Source organism: Grus americana, chromosome 14 (assembly GCF_028858705.1).
Source record: "Grus americana isolate bGruAme1 chromosome 14, bGruAme1.mat, whole genome shotgun sequence".
Lineage (NCBI taxonomy): Eukaryota > Metazoa > Chordata > Aves > Gruiformes > Gruidae > Grus > Grus americana.
The window spans coordinates 4,081,073-4,104,621 of record NC_072865.1 but is presented as its reverse complement, the minus strand read 5'-3'; the positions used below and the strand labels follow the sequence as shown (position 1 = coordinate 4,104,621).

The 23,549-nt window shown below is 47.7% G+C and overlaps 1 protein-coding gene across 1 annotated transcript; it reads left to right on the top strand.

The window, feature by feature from the left end:
* Positions 1-9,701: 9,701 nt before the first annotated feature.
* Positions 9,702-19,295, top strand: CXCL14 (C-X-C motif chemokine ligand 14). Its single transcript, XM_054842237.1, has 4 exons — positions 9,702-10,168; positions 11,037-11,142; positions 15,801-15,911; positions 18,141-19,295. The coding sequence occupies exons 1-4, from the start codon at positions 10,105-10,107 to the stop codon at positions 18,154-18,156; spliced, it is 297 nt and encodes a 98-aa protein (XP_054698212.1). The 5' UTR covers positions 9,702-10,104; the 3' UTR covers positions 18,157-19,295.
* The last annotated feature ends 4,254 nt before the right edge of the window (positions 19,296-23,549 follow it).

Sequence of the window (23,549 nt, the reverse complement as noted above, 5' to 3'; positions counted from 1 at the left end):
TCAAAACAAAAGGCGTTCGAACGCTGGAAGTCGAGCGTGGGGCAAGGCTGGGATTGTTCGGAGCTGGCCTCCTTTCTGCTGGCACCCACCGCTCGCAGACACGGAGAGCAATGCTGTTTAAAAGCTTTCTCCTGTTGTTCTCCGCATTCGTGGGGAGTTTCAGTTTTAACTGCCTGTTATTGAAAAGGAGCATTTACTGCTAAAATGTGGCTCCTGTGTCACCCAAAATGCCCTATCTATGGAAAGTTCACTATGGCAAGGGGAAGGGGTGACGCCTGGCACAGCTAAAATCATTGCTAAGGGGAAAAAAAAGCCCACTGAGACACTTGGAAAGGAAACCAGTGCCTAATCTAGCTGATATCACCAGCAAACATATGCAAAGCACCAGAGATACAAATCCTAATGAAGAATTTATGAAGGTGAAGGAGTTAATTAGAGAGACCTCAGTCTTAAGAAACTATGACAGTAGCACCAAGATAAATCATACATTTTGGCCTCCGGCAGCACTTGCCTGCTACCAGCCAGCCAGTGGAGACTTCAGACCAGGGGCTTGTACATCAGGGCAGGAGCAAAGCCGGACCGTGTGTGCACACACAGAGGAGGTGGCTTTGGCAGCAGCACGAGGCTGCAAAAAACTTGAATATTCACTCATGGGAGGCCAGTGCTGGCTGGATCACCAACCACTGACTGCTGGTGCCAAAAGCACAGGGCAACCACCCCTTTACCCGAGAATATGGAGATTATTTTTTCAGTCTCCAGTGCAAGACTTTTCACATTGATTTCCAGCTGGGCAGAGGTTTGGTGGTTGCAGAAGCAGCTGTGGAATTGTACGACACATGCATAGCACAGCACTGCCCCGGAGCTGTGGAGTGGGCACAGCAATCTGCGTTAGAAGAAGAAACAACCCCACATCTGGCCTCATCAGGGAAATGTGGGGACCAGAGCTACTGCGGGGGAAGAGGCCTCATGGAAAGTACTTCTTTCTCTGAGGGCAAGCTGGTTAGGACAAGAAATGGTAAAGCCCACGACAAATCTGAAGTCCCTGAAAGAATCTGTTTAAAGGCACGAGGACTGTGACTCCAGAAGTGTTGCAGAAGTGTTGAAAGGGAAGGATGGGGATCCTTTTCACTGTCTTGGTTTTGAGCATCTGCAGTGCTGCTTTCTTAAAGGGCCTGGAGAAGGAAGGTGTGCACAGCTCAGCCTCTGTGAGACGCTGATATCGATCAGTTGACATAGCTGTTATGATGTCCCTGGCCTCACGGCTCCGACAACCCGACCTCAAACCCTGTGGGAAGCTGCGCTCTGGCAGATGCCGCAGCTCTGCATGGTTTCTGAAGAGCACCAAGGGAGGGGACATCCAGCAGCGTCCCATTGCTTGTACCTGAAATGGATCATTTCCTTCTGAATCCCTGAGGGGGATGAGCCTCTATCATGGGTTTCATCTTTGCAGTCATGAGTTATCCAGCTCTGTTAAAAATATAAGAGAATATTTGATCCCCTGAAGGGAAAATTTCCCCATTCACCATATGAAATAACCTGTACAGCAGCATTTCCTTTGATTTCTCATTTCCTTTTATTTTTTCCATTGATCTCATCACATTCTCTCATTGTCTCATCTTATAGAGCAAGGCAAGAGGACAGCTAATCTGTTTTCCCTCTGCCCCTCTTAATGTCTTCTTGATTGAAATTCACATTAACTCTTAGGTACCCTAATCTCAGAAAGCATCCGTAAAGCCACATCCACTTCTATAAAATTCAGCTGCTTTGAAACTTCTGTTTCAAGCCACTGAGATCTGGGGAGCTCTCAGGAATGGGACAGATACTCGAATAATCCTAGTATGTACCAAAAGAAGTGGTGGCTGCTGAGTTTCTCCAAAATTTTCTCGGGGACAGACTGATGCTCTGACACAGGGGACGAAGAGAAGGAGAGAGGGGTACTGTATGCCCGTGAGTCTCCCAGCTTCTTCTTTCAAAGGTGAGCTGCTAGTGCAAAGCCAGCCTCATCTGCAACAGGGACAACCTGGGGCACTAGCCCTCTCCTGCAGCGTTAGGGCTCCAGAGCACCACTTCTGCTTCCAAATCGCTTTAGCAACAACTGCCTGCCTTTTCAGAAACAGCCAACTGCCAGGAGAGGCTGCCAAAGGCCTTTGGAAAGAATCACGAGCCGGACATATTTTTGTCCCCGAGAGTGAAAGCAGCAAAGTCCTGAATTTGGGGGAGACACCTAAGGCAGCTTGCAGAGAGCAGAGGCTGCACCACCCGTTTGCCAGTCCCTATCCCTGTTCCAGTTCTACTGCTGCTACGCAGCCCCATGACATCATTGTGCTTGGCATTATAGGTTTTATCAGCCCTGCCTTGTTCTCCAGCTGATTTCTCAATTTCAACAACAACAATCAGTGCTCCTTCACCACATCGCTTCTCCAACGTGCCATCCTTCTGCAATTTTTTGGATTATTAATAAAAAAAATTAAAAAACTCACATCTACCCACTCAGGGATATGACAGTGCAGTAAAGCACAGCATGAATTTTCTGTGCTTTAGCTATTCTTGGTGCGGGCACCCTCAGCACCGACCAAGCAGGAGGGGGTTACCAGGGTGCAGCGAGGACGGGGATGCTGCACAGTGGCACCTGCTGTTTCCCTTCCCAGTCTCACTCTGTGATGATCTGCAGTCCTGGCCGAACCACCATGCTTACAGGGAGTGAGGGACTTCAGAGTATTTGCTGGCAAACTGGGCTGTGAAGTGCTTAGCCCGGCTTTTCTGCAGCCCACCCACACCACACATACAGGAGACATGGGTGGCGTGGAGGAGTCACACCTGAGCATGCAACCAGGTGGAGAAACTGCAAAAAGCGGGCAAATCCAGCCTGACAAGGGCTCAAAGCAATGAGGCACTCTCCACCAAGTCCTTACCAATTATACCACTGCCAGGAGAGGTGCACAGCCTGGTTACATTGGGAAGGGGGATGCTGCAGAGCCCTCCGGACAGGGGCAGGAGGAAGAAAGAGAGAGACGAGCCTCCGCTGCAGCCAGGCTCAGGCTGCGCCGGCAGGAACATCGCTTGGTTTACTTGCAGAAACGCTAGCTGGTTTATTTGCAGAATGAACTGCTTTTCTTAGGAAAACTGGGAATAACAACTAAAAACCCCTCCCCAAGTGCTATGCTAATTAAGCTTTTATCTGAGTAGATAAAATAATTAACATATTTATTACTCAGAAGAAAAAACTCATTTTATGATTGATTGCAGGCTACTAATCTTCCATCAAATATTCAAAGTCTGCATTGTTAGGCCATTCATTTTATTTATTTTTAAAGACATTACATATGTTTTCTATCCCAAGGGCGGGGGGGGGAAAATCAGCATATGAAAAATTCCCATCATTACGAACACACAGCTCAGCAGAAAATGAACAGAGATGGGGAGCACCCATCCTGTCTGCAGGAGACAGGGCTTCATTAAGCTTGCAAGGGCTTTTTGCACATTATAGAAAGCACAAAGGAGGTGGCAGAAATCCTGCAGAGCCCCATAGGCACCTACAGACGCTGTGGCTTTGTGCCCAAGCCAGACTCCGTGCTGCCACAGTGCTCGGTCCCGGCACTCCCGCGCCTGCATGCACCCACCTCTGACTGCACCACGGGCATTCCTGCAGGCTTCATCTGCCTGCCATCACAGGAGATGCCATGCGATGATTTACCTCCGTACTTAATCACTCTAAATTATGGGCATTTTTATCTAATGGCTTTAATTCTTGGTTCTGGGGGGTTTTGTTGCTGTGGTTACCGGGCAAGTATAAACAGCTCACAGCTACCCCGGAGCAAGCTCAGAAAAAAACCTCCCAAAGTCTGCAGAGGACACCCTCCATTGAGTGCTATATTCACACACCCACAGAGTTTTGGGGTGGGTATTTTTTTGGAAACATGAAGCTACAAGTCCAAGAAAAGAAGCCAGGAGCCATCAGAGACAGAATAACCATAAAACACATCACGGTAGTCATTGCCTCTTCCTAGCAGGGAATTCATCCCCTTCCCAGTCATTCCCTCATATGTGGGGTCCCCAAGGTAGCTCCTGCCTGGATGCCACCAGCTAGGTCATGGACCAGACCATGAGGTGCTCCTGGCACAGAGACAGCACAGCATGGCTTTTCAAAAGGGTTTTGCACAGGTAGGAAACCTGTGGAGAGAGGTGCAGAGCATGGGGGAGACCTGGATGGACCCCCAGCAAGGAGAGGAGTGTGGGCAGGCAGCAGGCAGGCAGGGAGGGCAGCAGTGAGCTGGACCTGCCCCCCACTGCATGGCTCTGCTTCTGCAGTTTTGCATGTATCAAACATTTTATGTCTTCATCTTTCTGATGCAAAAGCCCTCCTAAAAGACAAGAGAAAAACCCCACACCTCCGGGGCTTTGCAAAAGACTTCGAATAGCTGCAGATGTGTCCGTGCCGCCACGTCCGCCGGCGCAGGGCTGTCACCGCTGCAGTGGCTGTTGGCCACCAAGCACTGCACCTCCCATCCAGGGTGCCAACAGGGCACATGGGCTCTATTCCCACCTCTGTAACTCACAGTAAATAGTCCCTTACACCACAAACGGCCCAAAGCATCACTGTCCTCTCCCCCACAACCTGTTTTGTTGAATTAAGGCCCATAAAACCATTGCAACGCGGGCACCTGCAGCAGGTTTGTGCCCGCCAGCTCTCCCAAGGGATTCTCGCCCTGCAGCGACCAGCACTGAAGGTGGATGTGCTGAGTCCCCACGGTAGATGAAGCACGTTTCTGCCATCCCTGAAAAGGTTTGAAATTATGCCCAGCTCTGCCGAGCTACAAAAAGGAGAAGTGCCAGGAATGGATTTTCTCGTGCCTGGAAGTTTGTGGTTCTTGCTGCCACAGCCCTCTGTCTTGGTAAGAGCTCACCTGGGACCGGATTAGAAACTTATTCGGGCGCTGATCTCATTTGGTCCTGTTCTCTTGCAAAAATAAAACATCTTGTGGTTCGCTTTTCAGGTTCCTCGGGCTTTTGAATGTGGATGGGCTGGCAGTGGAGCCACTTCTTTTCAGAGGAGAGGCACTAATAACGCAGGGAGAGGCTGCCTATAGTTTATTACATACAGTAACACCCTATTCTATCCCAAAAGCCTCTCATCTGAAAAGCTGGCACCCACAGATTACCCAAAACTACCCGTGCACAGAAAGAGATGTGATGAGCAAATCAGGACAGCACAATTTGTCTCTAATCCTGGGGCAGTAAGAAAGGTTTTCCATCCACTTGCCCTTGTGATTAAAAAAAAATCAGGAAAGGGAGAACACAACGAGGGCAAGACCCCGGTGCCATCCCCATCCCGAGGAGCTCTCAGCCCACCCACCACCATGGAGACTTCTCAGGGCTTGTGGCCAGCACTACCAGGAACGTGAGTCAGATCAAACAAAATGACTCTCTTCCCTTCGCATTATTCCCTCTACACTGTAGCAAGCGTCGGGGCGGATAGCAAAAAGCCATACAATTCGCTGCATGATTAAGCGCAAAATAAATATCTACAACCATTCTCAGCTTAGATACCTATTAAGAAAATTGTATAAAGTGTAAACTGTACTTGCACTGAAAACCAGTGCTAAATTGTAGCACGCAAGGAAATGAGTCAGTAGGAAATTAAACACAACTTACTATTTTCTCAACGTAAAAAGCCACAGGAGGGATTAATCCTTTTGTGCATATCTATAGGTGATTCTCAGATCACCTACACAAAGACTCAGTTCTCCATTTTGCCATGTTATTGCAGCTCTTTTTAATGATTCATGACAAAGAGCTTCAAAGAGCTCCAAGCCATGACAACAGTCCCGGATCCGACCTACTCATTCTCATCTCAGCAAAAAATCCTTCTTGGTGAATAATTTAGGTCTCTGAAGAGAGCTGCCTTAAAACTATTCCCAAGAGAAGGAGCAGTGTCTAGAATTTAATCTCATCATGGAAATAAAAAGAAAAAGAAAATATCAAAAGAAAGCAGTGACTGCAACAACAATACAAGCCTTATTTTGCAGAATTCATCCGTTGTGAAACTCCACAGAAGGGAACACAGCTGTTTTCCCTGAAATATGTTTCATGTTTCCAGAGACCAGAGATGAAATCCAAAGCTTTGACTTTCAACTTACGATAGACAAACATATGCAAGGATGACACAACTACTGTTCAGGGCTATTGAGGAAAGAATAAGGCCATTTAGAGCTAAAGGTGAAAACATTGACTTGACCACAGCCTGTAGCACATCCTCTGCTGACTAAGGACAGCACTGCGGGAGCAGGCTTGCAACACCCTCCCGAAATCTGAGGCAATTCTCCCCTCACTTCAAGCTTGGGATTGAGTTTTATATTTGCTCTGTTGCAAGGGCTTGAGGGCCCGTGCACTGCAGGAGGCTCACACCATCTCTCCCATATAACACGTTGCATCTGATGCCGAACACAAAATGGTTACAACAGCAAAAAGGCATAAAAACTGAAGTGTGGCACCCAAGGAATAAAAAAGATACATACAATATACATTGCATCTGTGCACCTCCACCTTAATGCTGGATTTTCCGGTGAGTATTTAAGACTAATTCCTCTCCCAAATTCCTGACACGATATGCAGGGATTATGTCACGTCAGTTCAAATACTTAATCTTCTCCTCGACGGGCTGATTGGGATATTCTTGTAAGTTAAACTCATCTGAGCTATTCGCATCAGTTTGCCTCAACAGCAATAAGTAGCTTCAGTTTCATGGCCGTTTTACAAAGATTTCTCACAACGACTGGCATCTTCATCTTCCTTGTATGAAACGCTATGGCATTTAGGAGAGTTAGTCAAAATTGTAGCTCTCACCCTGCACTCAAAATAACCAGCATAACCAAAACCAACAATACTGAAATATTTCTAATAATGGTAATAACTATAATAGTATATCTTCTGGTCCCTGGGATGCAGAGAAATATCTAAGGGACCTTCTTGGGGGGGCAGGGCGGGTGTCAGGACATCGTGTGCACCCTCAGCAGGAGGAAAAGCCTCACCCAAGGGCAGGCTGGGGCACAGACCCCATTCAAATCTTGTTTCGGCGCAGACACCAATGCCCTCGCACTGGCAGACCCAAGGGCTCATCTAGAGCCTTCCCGTTTTCACGCTGACACTATTAATTTTGGGGTGAGCTTCTCTGTTCCAACAGCTCCTGCTTCGAAGGTCCTCCAGGATGGCAGCGTATGTCTGGGGTTTGTTCCCACGTTTTGCTCCAGCTCAACTACATGTTGTGCTCAGCATGAAACACTTCTACTTCCAGGTAGCCAAAACCGGTAGATTTTGCTTCAAATGATAATCTTGTTGCTAAAACTCTTCTTCCTTATTTTAGGAGAAGACAATCACTCATCCCTGCCCTCCACGCTGCAAACCACCCTCCTGGAGGAGGCAAATCACCACTGGTCCCACCAGGTCTTACCCTCAGAGGCAAAGCCAGGCTTCACCCTTGGTTTGCCAGGGAGCCTCATGCTGGGGCAGAGACCTGAAAAGAATAGTTAATGAGATGAAAGGACAGACCTTTCACCAGGGACAATGCCCCTCTAATTAGCCAGACAAAGCGGGTGATACGCTATGTGCACAGGTATGGTTGTGCTCTCCTGGGGACAGGCACGGCTCTCTGAGCACATCCCATCTGCAGAGCTAAGGACAACACTAGATCCTGATGACCATGCCCAGTCTGAAATGCTCCTTTTGTAGGGGGCAAAACCCAAGCCCTGATTAATTGCCATGCAATCGGGTGGCTTTGTGAGGGCTGAAATGGATGCTGCGACTGGCATTCGCCCCACGGCTCACCCAGCGCAGCCCTCCTCAGCCACGTGAAACACCAGCTGCTGGCTGAAACACATTTGCCTGGGCTTAGCAGATCTGCTGGAGATACCACAGGCACACGAAGCACCAGCATACGCTGAGCCGCTCAGCATGTGCTTGCACAAAGAAAATATATCTGGATTATCAGGGTTTCTTTTGGGGCAGAATGTGGTGGATTCCATATATGTTCCCTTTCCCTCAAATCCTTTGCTAAAACTTCTTCCTTTTCTGTGACTGTCATTTTGAGATACAGCAGGTGTCAGAGACAGCTGTACATGGCCACCAAAATCTGTCACACCAGGCAAGAGACACCTCTGAGCTCTCAGAAACAATTGCTATCAAAGCCAGCGCTTGGCATAGACACACCAAAGTGCTCGGGCACATAGCGAGTAGTTACCATATTTACACACACACACCTCAAATACATCAATTTCTATATGTAAATTGAAACTAAAGCAGCACTTTGTTTATTCAAGAGGGGTTTTTTCTTCCTTATACAAGGAATTGGATGACAATTTATTTCAAAGGTTTGAACTAAGATCTTCCATACCTCAGGTACCTGTTTTTATCACCAGGCTGTGGAACAAACCTCTCTCTTTAGTCCTGTTAGCATTTAATAACACACACACTCTCCCACAAAAAACATCCCCAGCACGGTGCAGTGAGAGCCTCAGGAGCTGTTTTAGAGCTGTGCAGTGCAAATGCCCAAAGCATAACAAAAACTATCATACCATTCCCCCCACCCCATTGCACCAGCAGCAGCCGCACAAATCTGCCCGGGAACGGGGCTTTCACCCCAAAAGCTCCCTGCCACGTTGGCCGTGCCCCCCCCCCCCAGCCTTGTCCCCAATGTGCCGCCCACCCCTGCTTCCCCATCTCATGCAGGGCAGCGGCGAGCCGGCAGCAGAGGCAAGCTGTTCCCGGCGTGTCGGCACGTCTCGCATGAAACCCAGGGCCAGGAACAAGGCAGCTGCCTGTGTGCAACGTGCAGACTGTGTGTGGTAGGGCTGTACTCACAGCCTGCCAACACCCGGGCCGGGAACGCGGCGGGGATGGCCGCTGCCAATGGGAGCCGGCAGGAACGAAGCCATGTGGGAAACTTAAAATGCAAGCGGAGCTGGGAGTGCATGGCGTGTCCTTCCCAAGCGCTGCCTGAACTGGCAGGATGGCTGGTTTCAGTCGGTTTTAATAACGTGGATGGGTGTGCGAGCAGAGAGCGTGGGCAGCGGTATGCTGGGAGAGGGGCTGAGATGAACTGGGGATCAGCAGAGGCGTTTATCTGCAACGCATTTTGATTACAGTATTATGAAGGAGATTAGAGATCCAACTGATCTTCACCCATTTCAGTCACACAGGCAAAAATCTGGAATCTGGTTTTAAAGATGCTATTTTAGCTGTTACCAAAATCAGAAACAGACTCTGCGAGGGAGAAGGAACATGTATTTACATCCGTGAAGTTCCTGCATGTTGCTACCCTGTCCTTCACGGAGCAGAGCATTGCTGGAGTGTTCATTAAAGCAACCCTAAATTGATCTTATTTCCTGAAACATTCCGCAAGCTAAACCCACCTAAGAATGATCTTAGGAATATTTTTTCCCCCGTTTAATTCACTAAGCTTTCCCTTAGATTTGGAAGCCTGTTAAAGCCAGAAAATAATATTAAAGCCAATAGGTGACACCCCTCCCCAGGTGAGACTTCTCCAAATCTTATTTCCAAGGTGCACGGGAATTTCTGCAGAGCGTGGGCTTCCCCGGAGCGCTCGCAAGCGGGATTTTTTTTTCCACCAAGCATCCCAAATCACACAAATATCCCCCCTCCCAGCAAACCTTCTCCTGATGAGAAGCGTCCCAGCTGGGCAGAGGCAGGAGCAGCCGCCCCACCGCCTAGCGCTCCCACCCCCGGGATGCTCGGGGCGGGGGGGGGGGTCCCCCCCGGGGCAGGAGCGGCCGTGGGGTGCCGGTCCCCTCCCTCCCCGCCGGGGCTGAGGAAGCGGAGGGAGCCGCGGAGTTGCTCTGCATATTAATGAGCCGGGAGCAAGGGCAGCGGGAGCCGTTTTAAAAGAGGACAAGGGGAGGAAAGCGGCAGAGCGCAGGCAGAGCGCAGGCAGCAGCAGGCAGCCGCAGGGCAGCAGCACCGCCGGGAGCCGCTCGCTGCTGTCCTCTCCCTGGCGACATCCAGCCCCGGGGACAGGGGGATCAGGGGGACGAACCCGAAACGAGAAAACACATTCAAATCCCCGGCTTCGCTTTAGGTACCTGCTGTCTCACCATGAAGCTCCTGACAGCAGCCTTGCTTCTGCTGTTCATCGCGATGTGCTTAGCCAGCGCGGAAGGTAAGTTGGTTTATTCTGCTTATTCCCACGTAAACCTCTTTTCCAGGGGGTTGCTTTTGCAGTGATTTTTATTTGCCTCTGGCTAGCCTTGAGTTGGATTGAGCTGTCCCCTGCATGTTGGGAAGAGTGATCTCTCTGTGGGGTAAGGTAGCTGCGAGGGGGTTTTAAAGGTGGAAGCAGAGGTAAAATACACACAACAAAGTTGTGCTTTCGTTGCAAGGCAAATAGCCCCAACGCACGGTGTGGGAGGTCACAGTGTTCTCCGTTATTCAGGAATATAGCTCAAGTATCTCCTTCGAAAGTGAGGGTGGTTTTCACAGAGATAATAGAGGGGAGCTGGATTTGATGTGGTAGCACAAATTCCAGTGAGCATGCCAGCGTGCATTTTCTGCTGTGCACAAAAATGATGGCTAAAAAATGCTCAGCTTTTGTCTGGCTGCGAATGCACCACAGCATCCATGTGAGAAGAAATGACTGAAAGTCCTACAACGTCCAAGAACATGAGCGACTGAGAAAGTAGCCGAGATGTGCATTTGCTTGCTCAGTTTAAAGCAAGTTCCAACTCTTTCATTTCCTTTTGTTAAATACAATTACGTTTAATCACAGCAGGTGCACTTTTTAAAGCTTTCATATTTACTAAGCCTCAGAACATACATAGTGCTCAAAAACATATTTCCCAGAGAGTCGCTACCTTTTCCCGGGATATATTACTCTTTTTAAGCTCAACAGCATTACAAAACTCAGCTTTTCCCCCTGAGACTTGAAAGCCCAAACTGAAGTTTGTATGTGCACACATAGGCTGGCGGGGAAGGGACGCTTGGTATGCAGGAGGCTTCACAGGCACATGAGAAAATGCTTTCTCTTGTAGGCGTAAAGTGCAAATGTTCAAGAAAAGGTCCTAAAATCAGATTTTCTAATGTGCGGAAGCTGGAAATAAAACCAAGGTACCCGTTTTGCGTGGAAGAGATGATTATGTAAGTTTTCTTCATTTATTGCTTTCTGTTTCCCTATCAGCTGAATTGCTTTACCTTATACTGCAAGTTCCTCCTTTGTTCTTTGTTTTCCTCACGCCCTGGCATGCTTATTTTGAGGAATAGTCATTTGCTGTATCAGACACGATAAAATGTGCAATTCTAACCAAAAACCCAGCTATCATTTTTTGACACAATTTTTTTTTTTTTGCTCAAAGAAATATTTACAGAACAGGTAGTGATAAAAAGGACAATCATTAGTTCAAGTGAAGATAGGGACAAATCCTACTCCAAGATGCCCAATGTAAAATCCAGAACTATTTACTCAAGTTATTCTGGGCATGCAGACTAAGAACACGAGCAGACTTTGGTCCATGGTGGTTTCTGCAAGGAAAAGTTATCCCAGAGTCAAATTTTCGCCTGTGTTGTACCAGAGCCATCCCCTCGCATTCGATGGGATTACCTAGCACGTAAGAAAATGCTTTCCTCCCCGTCTCGCTGCAAGCCATGAAATCTCAAAGTGATGCAGTGACTAACTGAACCAAGCCAGATATGGGGATTTTTGCCATCTCTGGCTCGAAAGGAGGGGGTTTTTAGATTTTAAACATGGGTGGTTTGTGGGGTTTTTTCCCTGCCCTGTTTTGGATATCTTAATATCCCCCAACAAAACACTCCATCCAACCAGCACATGGGGCTGGATAAGGACCAGAAGGGCAGATTAGCCAAGAAGACTGCACCGTGCCCCTCTGCCACCCAAGAGGGGGAAAAAGGGTTCCAAGAGCAGCTACACCCTCAGAACGCCAAGGACTGGTTTACTCCAGCATTTTTGCTCCCTCACTGAACACTTGCCATTCGCTTCATCTTAGAAAGGTGTTTAACAGCAGGATCTCATGGAGTCTTGTCCTGCTGCGTACCAGCTCCGGTGCTCTCTAATCCCCACGGGGCCAAATCCTGCCCATCCAACTGGCACAAACAAGGAGATACCATAGGAGCCTGATCCTGCCCACACAGAAATGGCTGGCCAGACTTGGTGGAGGGCATACAGAGGAGGAACGGAGAGCCAAGCTTCCTTAGGCTTCCTCCAGATTTACACTAGCATCGCTGCAAGCAATGCTTGTCTCAGGGGACATCAGACCCACCTCTCTGAAGCCCAAATCAGCTGATGGTGATCTGAACAGAAAAATGCTTGCAGAGCATCACTGCCTGAATCAGTTCCTTGCAGCTTTACTGTGACCTTTCACTAGCAAAGGGATGGTGTAGAGGAGCACTAACTCTTCAGATCGCACTCCAGGCATTTGCCTGAAAGCAGCTGGTGGCCAGAGGGTATAAAATAAATCTCATTAATGCAACATTTCACTTTCAGTCAGAAAGTCAGAAAAGCTGGAACGCCGTGCACGAGCAGTTGCTTTCCCAGCTGGATAGCTATGCAGATGCTGAGCAAATCTATTCAAGCCCAGAGGGTTGCCCTGGGTTTGCAGCAGCTGTGGGGACCAAGCTGTCCGCTCTCCCGTTGCTGCTGCTGCCTGCAGGGCAGGCAGGGCTAACATGCTGCCATCACTGCCTTTCCAGCTACCCTAATGCAGCCTGAAGTCAGCATTGAAAGCAAACTGAAATTAATATTCCATGAACCAATCGATCCGGGAGTCTCTGGACAAGACGTAGAATAGCTAAATTCCTGCAACTGAGTTTTTGTTGCTGTGGTGATCATCTAAAATGAGTTCTCGAAGCTGGTTCCCCTCCTGCCCTCCTCAAAAGCTCTCGTATCTTTTCATATGGGAGAAACACAAATATAAATGATGTTTGGCAGATAAAAAGTAGGTATGGGGGTGCAGTTTAGGAAGGACTTTGTCTTTGGCCATAACCCTCCAGCAGAGCTGTGGTACAGGGTAAGAGGCAGCTAAACTGAGTCCTCAGTCTAGTCAAAACCTATCAAGGTTCACAGTACATCTAGCAGCAATTGTGTATCTGTCTCCCAGAATGAGGAAAAGCTGCAGAAAATAGGAGGGAGGTTTAACTCTTTCTGCCTGAAAGGATCCAACCCCTCTCCACCTATTGCCCCATCCCAAAGAGGGGGGAACGTGTTGGGGTGAGAGCGGCTGATGGGAAACAGGCACTGCTGGGAGCCTGTCTCAGGGCACAGCCCAGGTGGTGGCAGTCCCTGCACTGGCTCAGGGTGAAGGGACCAGAGCCAGGACCCTTGTGGCCCTGGGGACAGGGTGTTTGTAGGCAGAGGTACAGCCCCACCATCCCTGCAGATGAGATGCATGGGGGCATGAGGTGCTGGGGGTCACAGACTGACCCAGGGTGCTTGTCATAGCCCTGGATGTACTGGGGAGGATTTTGGCACAGGGACCCTCAGACACCATGGGTAAAGGGTGCAGCCACCAAGCCCTGGGCAGCTAAGGGACAGCTCAGAACACACCCTTGGAACAAGCTCATATCCCAAATCCCACTGGAGGTGTAAGTTCTGTTGCTTCAGTCCCCTCTCAACCTCTTCTTGCAGCCCATCCAGACAGCTCCTCGCTCAGAGTATCAGCTCCCACAGCACCTTCTTAGGCACATCCCCTTACATCTGCTGACCAGCATCCTCAAGAGCAGGGCCAGGTCAGCTCAGGGTGTCCAAAATTGCTACCACCCCACCCTGTGCCCACAGCACCAGGGACTGCACAGGAACCACAGGGTACCACAGGGCTGCCTCAGGAACATCTTCTCTGCTGTCCAGCCTCCAGCATCAAAGCAGAAAACCTACGTGTGGTGGTAAAGCAACACACCTCAGCCTGAGAAGAGACTCAGTTGTTCACCTGAGAAACAAACCATGCATCTCCTCCTCCGACTGCAGGCTCTAGTAAATCTAGAGTTGTCCTTCGTTGCTTCTGGTGCAAACACAAGGCTTGCTGCTTTTCAGAGACACTCCTGTTCCTCTCCTCCTGCAATTCAGCTTGTCCATCACTTTCTAGAAATACCCTCTATGGTCTGTCAGAAGAGAAACCCAAGCCAAGGTCTGGTATCAGCCAGTGCAGATGGCACGGCCAAGGAAGCGGCTGCTGGATGGAGAAACTTTGTGCTGACCTCAAGTCCCTTCAAATTTTCGGTCTTGTGCCTTCAATGAATGTTTAGTTCCACTCCCACTCAAAGCTGTAGGAAAACTCCCCTTCTCACATACATGCTGATCCCCAGAGGGGTTGGCTGAGAACACCCTTGGAGCAGAGACAATCCACAGGTTTGAGCAGTGACCCTTCCCTTTCCGATGTCTGCAGCCACAGGGGCTCTTGGAGGCCTTCCACCGCTTTCCCACACCTTGGGGAAAGGGCCACATCCTCCCAGCAAGCAACCCAAAAGTTACACCTTGTCTTTTTGTGACTTTAGCTTACACCTGTTGGAGGTGGAACAGAGAAGGGGAACAGGGAAGAAGGTTAATTGAATGGAAAGAACTCTCTGAACACCTTGTATAACATTGAAACGGGAAACGTGGCGAGACGCTTAGCTGAGGTCACGCAGGCAACATGCGGCCTTTCACTTCCAGTCAGGCATGTCCCCTCTGCATCAGGCAGGTGAGCTGGGAAAGTTTGCAAGGCACTTTTTCCTGTTTTAGAAGATAAACAGCTCCTTTCTGAGCCAAACCATGGAAGTAGTCCATCAGTATACACAGATATCTCTGGTTTTCTGCCATCATTTTACTCATGTGCATAGCAGTGTTTAACTGAAATACTATAATGGAATTATTTAAGCTGAAAACTCTGTTTCCCCGTTATGGATGCTATTTCCAGAAAATGAATAATTTCAATACAAATTGTGTTGCTTTTTTTTAAAATCACAAAATTAATAATAAAAACAGAAACACACTTAATTTTGAGCCCTGAGAAGTGATAGCAGTCTTGATGTTTCTGGAAAGCCATCCTCTTGGGAAGCAGTTCCAGGTCTCTCATGTCACCTCAGTCGGGGCAGACCAACCAGTGATGGCTTCACTAAGCTTTCCTGGAAGAAGCCTAAAATGATGGGAAAACCTTTGCTGTGTTCTGCCTCCCCACACGCTTTGTCCTGACAATCAGCGGACACCAAGCTGCTGCTGCTGCCGGCAAGGGGAGCGGGATCAGCCTGTGATCAGAGGAGGCTGAAGCCCCCAGGACTCCATGCTGGGGCTCAGAGCTACTCTGTTGGGTCCACAGGCACTCTGCCATGTGCAAGTATTTAAAATATTGTGGACTTAAAAAAAAAAAAGAAAAAAGGAAAGAATAATTCATGAACCAGGTCTGATCTTTTCTCTCGGATGCAGCATTGTTGAGTGTAAGGGAACCATCTCCTCGAGCAAAGACCTTGTGGCTGCCTGAATGAGCCCTCATTAAATCAGCTATTAAGCTCAAAAGAAAATATCTACCAGACAAACAGAGCAAACCCACTGATTAAAAACAGCGGGTAAGTCTTCATCTGGTACAGCCTAGCATAACTCCATGGACAATATTGCACTGCTCTGATTGATAACAGCTGAAGATCTGCTCCAATATTACAATAAAACCTCAAGTATCTGCCAATAAAACACAGACCGTGAAAACCCCTCCACTGCCCGCCTGGGCGAGAGCCCCCTAACCGATTTTGGCATTTACCTGGAGCTGGGGATCGGTATTTCCCGTGACCCCCATAACCTGTGCTCGCTTGCCTTGCAGCGTGACTTTGTGGACGCGGGTGAGAGGGGAGCAGCAGCACTGCTTAAACCCCAAACGCCAAAACACAGTGAGACTGCTGAAGTGGTACAGAGTATGGAAAGAGAAAGGCAGGTAAGTACAAACGTGCCCAATGTGCGAGGGGGGAAGTCTTGGTGGCAAGTTGGGCAATCAGCAGCGTTCAGACAGAGAGCACCCAGGAAAATGCACACACCACAAATACTCTATCCAACACAGAGGATGTATTTCATTACCAAAATTACAGTTATAAATGGATGTTCTTGATGTTATTTCTTTCCTGCCACATGCACTCGTCACTTCTATTTTAGGATTAGGCTGTTCCAACTATAAATAGTAATTATTTTGTGTTAAACTATTCATCAGCCAATGTTCTTGGTTATTTACATACACTCGCCTCCCTTCTACGGGTAAAAGGCCAAGATGAAAAGCTAAATCACTTCCACACAGTCACAAGGAAAGCGGTCAGCAGAGCTGGAAAGAGTGCCCTATCATACATTTTAATCACAGCACCTCAAAATTTGTAATTGCTGATGACACAGATCTTTGCCAATTTTATCTACTGTATCATTCCCAGAAAAAACAGAAACTTGCTGGTAAAATGCTCTGACACCTTCTCCCTTGCAAAGAGGATTTTTTTTTTTTTTGCAAGTCATCAGTCATAGATAGAAGAGAGCAAGCAAGAAACACAAACTCCCAATGGTTGATGGCCAGTGGTGATGTCCTTATCTGTAATTAAGGGGAGCTGCCCAACCCCTACCACCTCTCCAGCCACAGCCAGGAAAGAGCCTCCACATGCAGTAAAGTCCCACCAAACCCTGATCCTCCTCAACTGATGGGGAATTTACTCCTCAAAATTGAGCTCGAATGAGGCCAGCAAGCAGCAAGTCCCATCTCTCAGCAGGTCCAAGGGGGCCGGCGAGCTCCAGTGCAGCCACGTGGTGCCCAGCAGCACGGCTGATGCCACGGCACTGCAAGCAGCAGTGGGTGCTGAGCCCCCCAGCTGGCTCCCCTGGCTCCCTGCAGCTGCTCCATAAACAGAGCACATGGGGAAGCCCTGGCAATTGCATAACCATGTTTTGACATTCTTCCTTTTTTTTTTTTTTTATAAGGCAGTCACCAAGATGACAAAGGATGCTCAGCCCCAGGCTTGTGCATTCAAGAAACGTGCTGAGTTCCCCTGAGCAGACCAAGGGGGACAATGCCCCGTGCAAGGCTGTGAGGGCCAGAGTCCGGGCACTGCAGACAAGCTCCTGTCTGCAGATAACAGTGCTGCTTGCAACCTCTTCCACAGCCCAAAACAAGGGTCAGCTTGAGACTTTCCCACAGTCCAGCCAGGGGAGGGGGACTGTCCCCGCTGCCAGGGAGAGGAGGAAGGATGGCAAGCCCAGCCTTCCCATGGCTTTGGCTGCTAGCCTGGGGCATGCAGAAGGGACGCGGCACAACCCTTAGCGTTTTACCTTGCTTTGCCTTGCCCAGCACTGGCATCGCCCTGCTGCAGCATGCCACCCCTGCGTCGCAGCCAGCAGGTCCCCGACACTGCTAACTGGGTAAGCAGGGCAGCCGAGTCAAACTGCAGCTGAAGAAGCATCAAGTAATTGTTTCAGACATAAAAAGCTTGATTTAAATCAAGTCAATAAATAAGCAGTTTGTCAGTGCCTTCAGTACCAAATCTACTGAATTGCTCTCCAGAAAAAGCCAGGGAATTTAATTGTAAATGGAATTTACATTTAAATATAGTCCAAACATTAATCTCTTTCCCAAAACAGCATTGCCCCTAGTTTTCCCCATGCCATAGAAGACCGCTTTCATACACACTCCCCAAAGAGCCAAGGATTTTTCAGCAAACAAGCCTTACGGTGGTCTTTTCGGGATGTAAACTAGAAAAATAATACCGCCTATAATATTATTCTAAACATAACAGATACTGTGAATTTATTGTCTGCATATAGCTCATGATATACTTCAATATTTGTATACAAGATAAGGATTTTTCCAGTGATTAAAGTGTATTAGCAGATGTGGATTTCTTCATCTTACATGCCCCAATAATCACGGTAGAGCGTGTTATTCCTCACTTGCCTGCAAGATGCAGCAGTGTCAAAGTCCAACCCTCCTCCCAGGTGCTTTACGGATAGCAATCCAGCGACTGCTGAAGTCAATAACTTACTTTCCAGTTTACTTAAGCGAAGGCTAAAAATCTGGTTTCTGGGGTTTTGTTGTTTGTGGGGGTTTTATTATCAATAATTTTTATTATTATTTGGAAGGATTGTTTTTTTTCATTCAGAGTTTAAACTTCTTACTCTTGACTTTCCCTCTGCTTAGGGTTTATGAAGAATAAGAAGCAGCAGTGTGAGGAATGGAGCAGACTCCCTTGGCTGGCGTAGGACTGGGCTCTGCAGAAGATTATTTCTCTCTCACAGACATAAGACACAAATTCTATATTATTATGAAGCACTTTTTACCAAGGGTCAGTTTTTACATTTTATAGCCGCGTGCAAAAGGCTTCCAGATTTCACAAGCATCTGTTGCACTTCAGATCTCATACCCGTCTGCTCTGTACTGAGATTGGGAAAACTCATGCTTTCCATTTTACAGAGGTTGTTTTTTGAGTTGTTTTTTTTATTGTTATTCATTCATACTTCATTATGATTGCAATCGAGCTTTATAAGCTCATTAGACAAACAGTAATGTTTGTAAAGGTGTTATACAGCCGCGTCCCTCACCCTTTCGCAGTGGGAAAGCTTCGGTGCTGTGGTGGTTTGTCATGTTTGCAGCCTCCACCATAGTCAGGCAAAGCAGGGACCAAAGATGAGCTTGCTGAGGAAGATGCCACTGCAATGGCATGGCTGGAACTGCAGAAGTGAGGTCCCTCAGCACATCGTCAAATGAGCATGAACATCACTTGGGTACCTCCTCTTTAATGGACTTGAGGTCTTGCTGCAAGGTGAAGCGTACCATATCTCCTGTTTAACATTTCATGCGTTAGAACGCATTTTTAGTCATTTTTATTACTAAGAAAATGTTTTGGGTTGGTTTTTTTCCCCCACCTGAAGCTCTTACAGAAAGTTTGCGGCTTCGGTACGGACACATTTTAAGCTTCAAGACTATTGTGTATGATTTCCTAGATTTGTAGCAACAAAAAAAGCCTTTAAAAGGTACCTTTTTATGAAAAATATGATAGGGCAAACATATAAATACCTATATATGTTTTAGTCACAATACAACATATTCATTATTTTGAATGTAATACTTCAATGTTAAGCAGTGCATTCCTCTTTTTAAAATAACAAAACTACCTTTTCATTTGTAAATATACTATAGGAAGTCTCCCTATATTATCTTTCTGTATAATGTACTGTACTGCTAAATTATCATATGCTATTTAAATGTTTGAAATATTTAGAAGGTTGCATGCAGATTTCATATTTCTTTCTAAGACAAATGAAAAAAGTAATAAAAAATATATTTAAAAAAAGCTGACAATTGCTCTTAAATTGCCTTAAACCATCAGGGAACTCCAGCCACTTCTAATAACTTTTTTGGTGGATGAATTGCTTTGGGGAAAACACACTGAATCAGAGAAGCTGATTTAGCAACATGACAACTTGATGACATTGAAATTAGAAAACATTATTCCAGTCCAATTTACTTCCCTTTCTCATTTTAGGATTTGGACTTCACACAAACACTGAGGACTCTTGTTACACAAAGAAGGGCTATGCCATGCGCCTATAGCCACCAGTCTGGGTGATGTTGAATAAACGTAAATCAACCACTCCGGATCCATACAGAAACAAGTCAAATGCAGTGATTTAGACAAGATCTGTTAGATTAGGAAAGGTTGTACAATCAAAAGCCAGGCAACAAAAACTTGCGAGCCACCCCCTCCTCTCCCTACGCAGTTTCTGCCCTCACCCAAAGGGAGGGACCTTGCACCCAGCAAGGCTTCTGCCCTGCTCCCCACCTGAAAAGGAAAGCAACAGATAGGAAGGGTAAGACCAGCAAGAGTTTAAATGCATAAAGACCTCCTGGCCTTCCCCGAACAGCCCCGCTCTGCTTCCTGGCTGCTCCCAGCTGTGCGAAGGCAGCTTCGCACGGGGCTGCTGCGGAGATCGGCACGACTCCTGCGACAGTGATCTTGTACTATATAATCAAGGCAACACCTGGCCTCAGCTCAAGGGTTTCCTTTAGTTCAGACAGAAAAAAAAAAAAATCTATATATGCACATACACAATATGCTTATTTACTGTGATAATAGCCTGGCAGAGCTGAAGGAGAAAGAGCTGTTAGATTTCAAAGCGTTTTCTTACTCTGCACAAGGATGGAGCTACAAGCTTCAGACACGTATTAGTATAAAGCTTGAGGAAGATCCCAGCGTATTTAAGGAGTTAAACCTCCGGGGATATCGACCACAAGGCATTGTTTCGGGCTGAGCATCTGAACCTGATCCCCGGGCAAACCCGGACCTGTGGGCTAGCCAAGCTGCCCCTCTCCTTTATTGAGTCACATTTTAAAATAACTAGTAGTTTTTCCTTGAGGAAACTTGATTTCAACACACCGACAGACTTCAAGAAAAGGTTTATGCTTATTTAGCGACTACTGGGCAACGTATTTCCTGGAAAAGCATTGATTCGGTTGCACAAGAGGTGGTTAACGCTCCTTTGGGAACGCTGTGCACAGCTCCAGTTGCCCAAGTGCAGTACTCTGACTCATACCTCGCAGGATATAGCTTGTGTAAATGACTCTTAACTCTGGGTTCGTCTGCCAGACCAAAACCACCAGCAAAAATTGGGCACAGAGGAAGCCAATTGTAATTTGTTTTTCCACTTGCTAGAATGGGAGACTAAAGAAAAAGAACTGTTTAGTTTGATAAGCGTATTCCCTTTAACCCAAAATCTGTGCTTCGAACAAAACAAGTCTTGGAAACAGGAATTGAAACCACAAAGAAAAAACTGTAGCTCTGAGCTGGTTTTCCCAAGCCTGTTAAACCACATCTCCGGGCAGGTTTGTTAAGTTCCCAGAAACAGGAGGAGCACCCCTTGCCACCCCTGCTACTGCAGTTGTAAAGGGAAATATTGTGTCAGAAGGTAGCTGCCACACACAGAACATGAATTACTTTCCTTCAGACTGAAACATCTTTGCTGAAACATTTCAATATATATATGTAGGTACCCCCTCCACCTAGATTTGGCAGCAGCCTTAAGGTTTGCTTTTGTTTTCCCCAGCAGACTGCAGGTTGTGAAGCCACAGGAGACCATTCAGTCCAACTTCCCTAATAGACAGACCATACATTTGTGCTTTGAGATTGAAAAATGAAGCCGCTGAAGTATAGTCTGAGCATGCACCAGCCAGCCCCGACTGCTCACCAGTTACCAATTTACTTTCCCAAGAGCTTCAACATTTGCAGGGTTAGCCAGAGCCCTGCTCCATCCTGGGGTGCAGGAGCAGCACAAGCAGACCCCACAGCTCCTTTACTACATGGCAAGGACATAAACCCTTAACAGATCCTCCAAGGAGGGCAGCTGGGAACTGCTTTCCCCCATCCAACCTGCAAAGCTGCTCCCTGGCACACTGCAGCCAGGAGCACACTGAGACAGAGCACCAAGCCCTGTGCGCAAGACCTCCACGCCCCCCCCCCCCCAATCCCTCCTTTGGGCATCCACAGGCTGCACCCACTCAGAACGGCACTATCAGGTTTTATTTTAATAAAAGCACGAGGACAAATAAGGCAGCTGCAGTGAAAGGACACAATAGCAGGGAGACCTGCCTTGACTTTTCAGCAAGAGCGCTAGGTGGGATTAGTAATGTTATACAGATCCTTTCACCACTTGCCTTTCACTTGTTCATATATGGTCTAGGTCAGCCACGGCCAAAAAGTTTATTAAGAAGCGATAGCTGCTTGGTGGTCTGCGCGGTGCTCTCGGCAGGTCCAGCTGCCTGCTGTGCCCCAGCTCCCCCCAGGCTCCCCAAATCAAGGCACGAGGCCGTGCCAGATTGCTGCATGCATGGGGACCTTTCCCAACCACGTCCCTGCGGTGGGAGAGCTGGCCCTACACTAACGAGGTTGCACCAGGGTTGCAGAAGCAAAATGTGGGGCTCGATGGTAAAGTCATCAGAGGGGCCTGGGGGTTTGCACTGGTCACCCCAGAGCCCCAGGTGGGAAGTTCAAGGCAGTGTTACAGCAACAGAAATGCTCTCTCGACTAATTAAACATCAGAGTTGGGGCCCTCCTGGGCCCACATTTGTCAAGAATGGGAACAAAGACAAATAAAAAGCCATCGTCCCCCAGGACTCACCATCCCATCGAGATTGGCAGCCAGGGAGCTGCGCCTGTCCAAGGGTAAAAAGCCTCCTGTGCAATCAGACATCACTTAATGGGCTTTATATGAGCCCAGAGCTTACGCTCTCCAAAACACTCTTCTCATTAGGTTAAATGAAACACCAGTCACATTTTGGGTATTTTTCCTCCAAAGCCAGCTTCCAAAAATATGGCATCTAAATCCTGATGTGCACAGCATCTGAAGACCTTACTTACTCCAAGTTGCTCAGCACCTTTGGAAAAAAGACAAGCTGGCTTTGGCTGTTGGCCGAGTTTGAGCTTCAGATCCAGAAGTATGGGCAGCCCATCTTGAAAGCCCTGGCCACACTGACTTCGTACCAGGGCAGCTCTCAGTTTTGGCACTCTGTAGATCTTCCATGCATAGCACACATGCTGGGATCCATTGTTCAGTTAGTTCCCTTCAACGGCTTGGGGTGCGTGTGGTCACAAGTGGAAATACAGGTATTTTTGAGGATTGCTGTCTGGAGTTCTCACTGACTGCGTGTGCTCTATCAGAAGCCCTCTGTGTCTGTTATTCATTGATTTCCCTCTGATCTTAAACTGCAAAGAGCCGAGCGCTTCCTGAAAGGTGCTTTGTTTGCCATGAAAAGCTGCACCCCATGAGCCCCCAGATATCCTTGTAACCAGCACATGTTTCTGGAAAAGTACCCCAACGCAGATTTCCTTTAATTCCTTTACCTGACATAACCCATCCCAGAATATCAACTGGGATTGCCATTGCCTGAGGAACAGTGGCTGCAGCTGCGTTTGCAAGCACAGAGCTCCAGATGCTTACGGTGATTTTTGGTGCTTGTAGGTATCAACACACACCTTCCTGAAATCTTAATTGTTTGCTGAATTCTGGGCATCCAGGCAACTTAGAAAATCCCACAACGCTCTTAGTTGTGCTTTCTGACACCATGTACCTCCAGAAAGGCTGACCCTCCATCTCTACAGACCATGCCCACAAAGGTACTTGGGCTGCCATTTCCTAGAGAGAAAGCTAAAAATCTGCACAAAATTGGGCCCCAATTTAGTCATCTATCTCAGTTTCATATGATATGAGTCATCTTTTTTTTTTTTTACGCTCCAAGGTTGCCACCTTGGACCACCACCTCTACTGATCAGTGGCCCTGCCCAGGTAGCAATGTAGTAACAGTCTCCAATTCTTACTAGAGGTATTAAAGTATTTAATACCCAGCACACATCCAGAAGTTGGGTTTTGAGCATCCAAAGCATCCTCATCTCTATTAGCCAGCACTAGACAAGACAAAGCTGTGTGAGATCAAAGGGGTATTTGGGAGGCTCCAGCAGCCCAGGGTTCAGCCCCGTTCCTTGCTCTTGTCAGCCCCACAGCTCTTGGGCCATGGCCAGCAGATCCCAGGCCAGATGGCTGCTCTGGAGCAGTGGGG

Coding starts and splice junctions, on each gene's coding strand:
- CXCL14 (XM_054842237.1), top strand. CDS start 10,105: ATGAAGCTCCTGACAGCAGCCTTGCTTCTGCTGTTCATCGCGATGTGC. Junction 10,169..11,036: donor GTGCTTAGCCAGCGCGGAAG/GTAAGTTGGTTT, acceptor TTTCTCTTGTAG/GCGTAAAGTGCAAATGTTCA. Junction 11,143..15,800: donor TGCGTGGAAGAGATGATTAT/GTAAGTTTTCTT, acceptor CTTGCCTTGCAG/CGTGACTTTGTGGACGCGGG.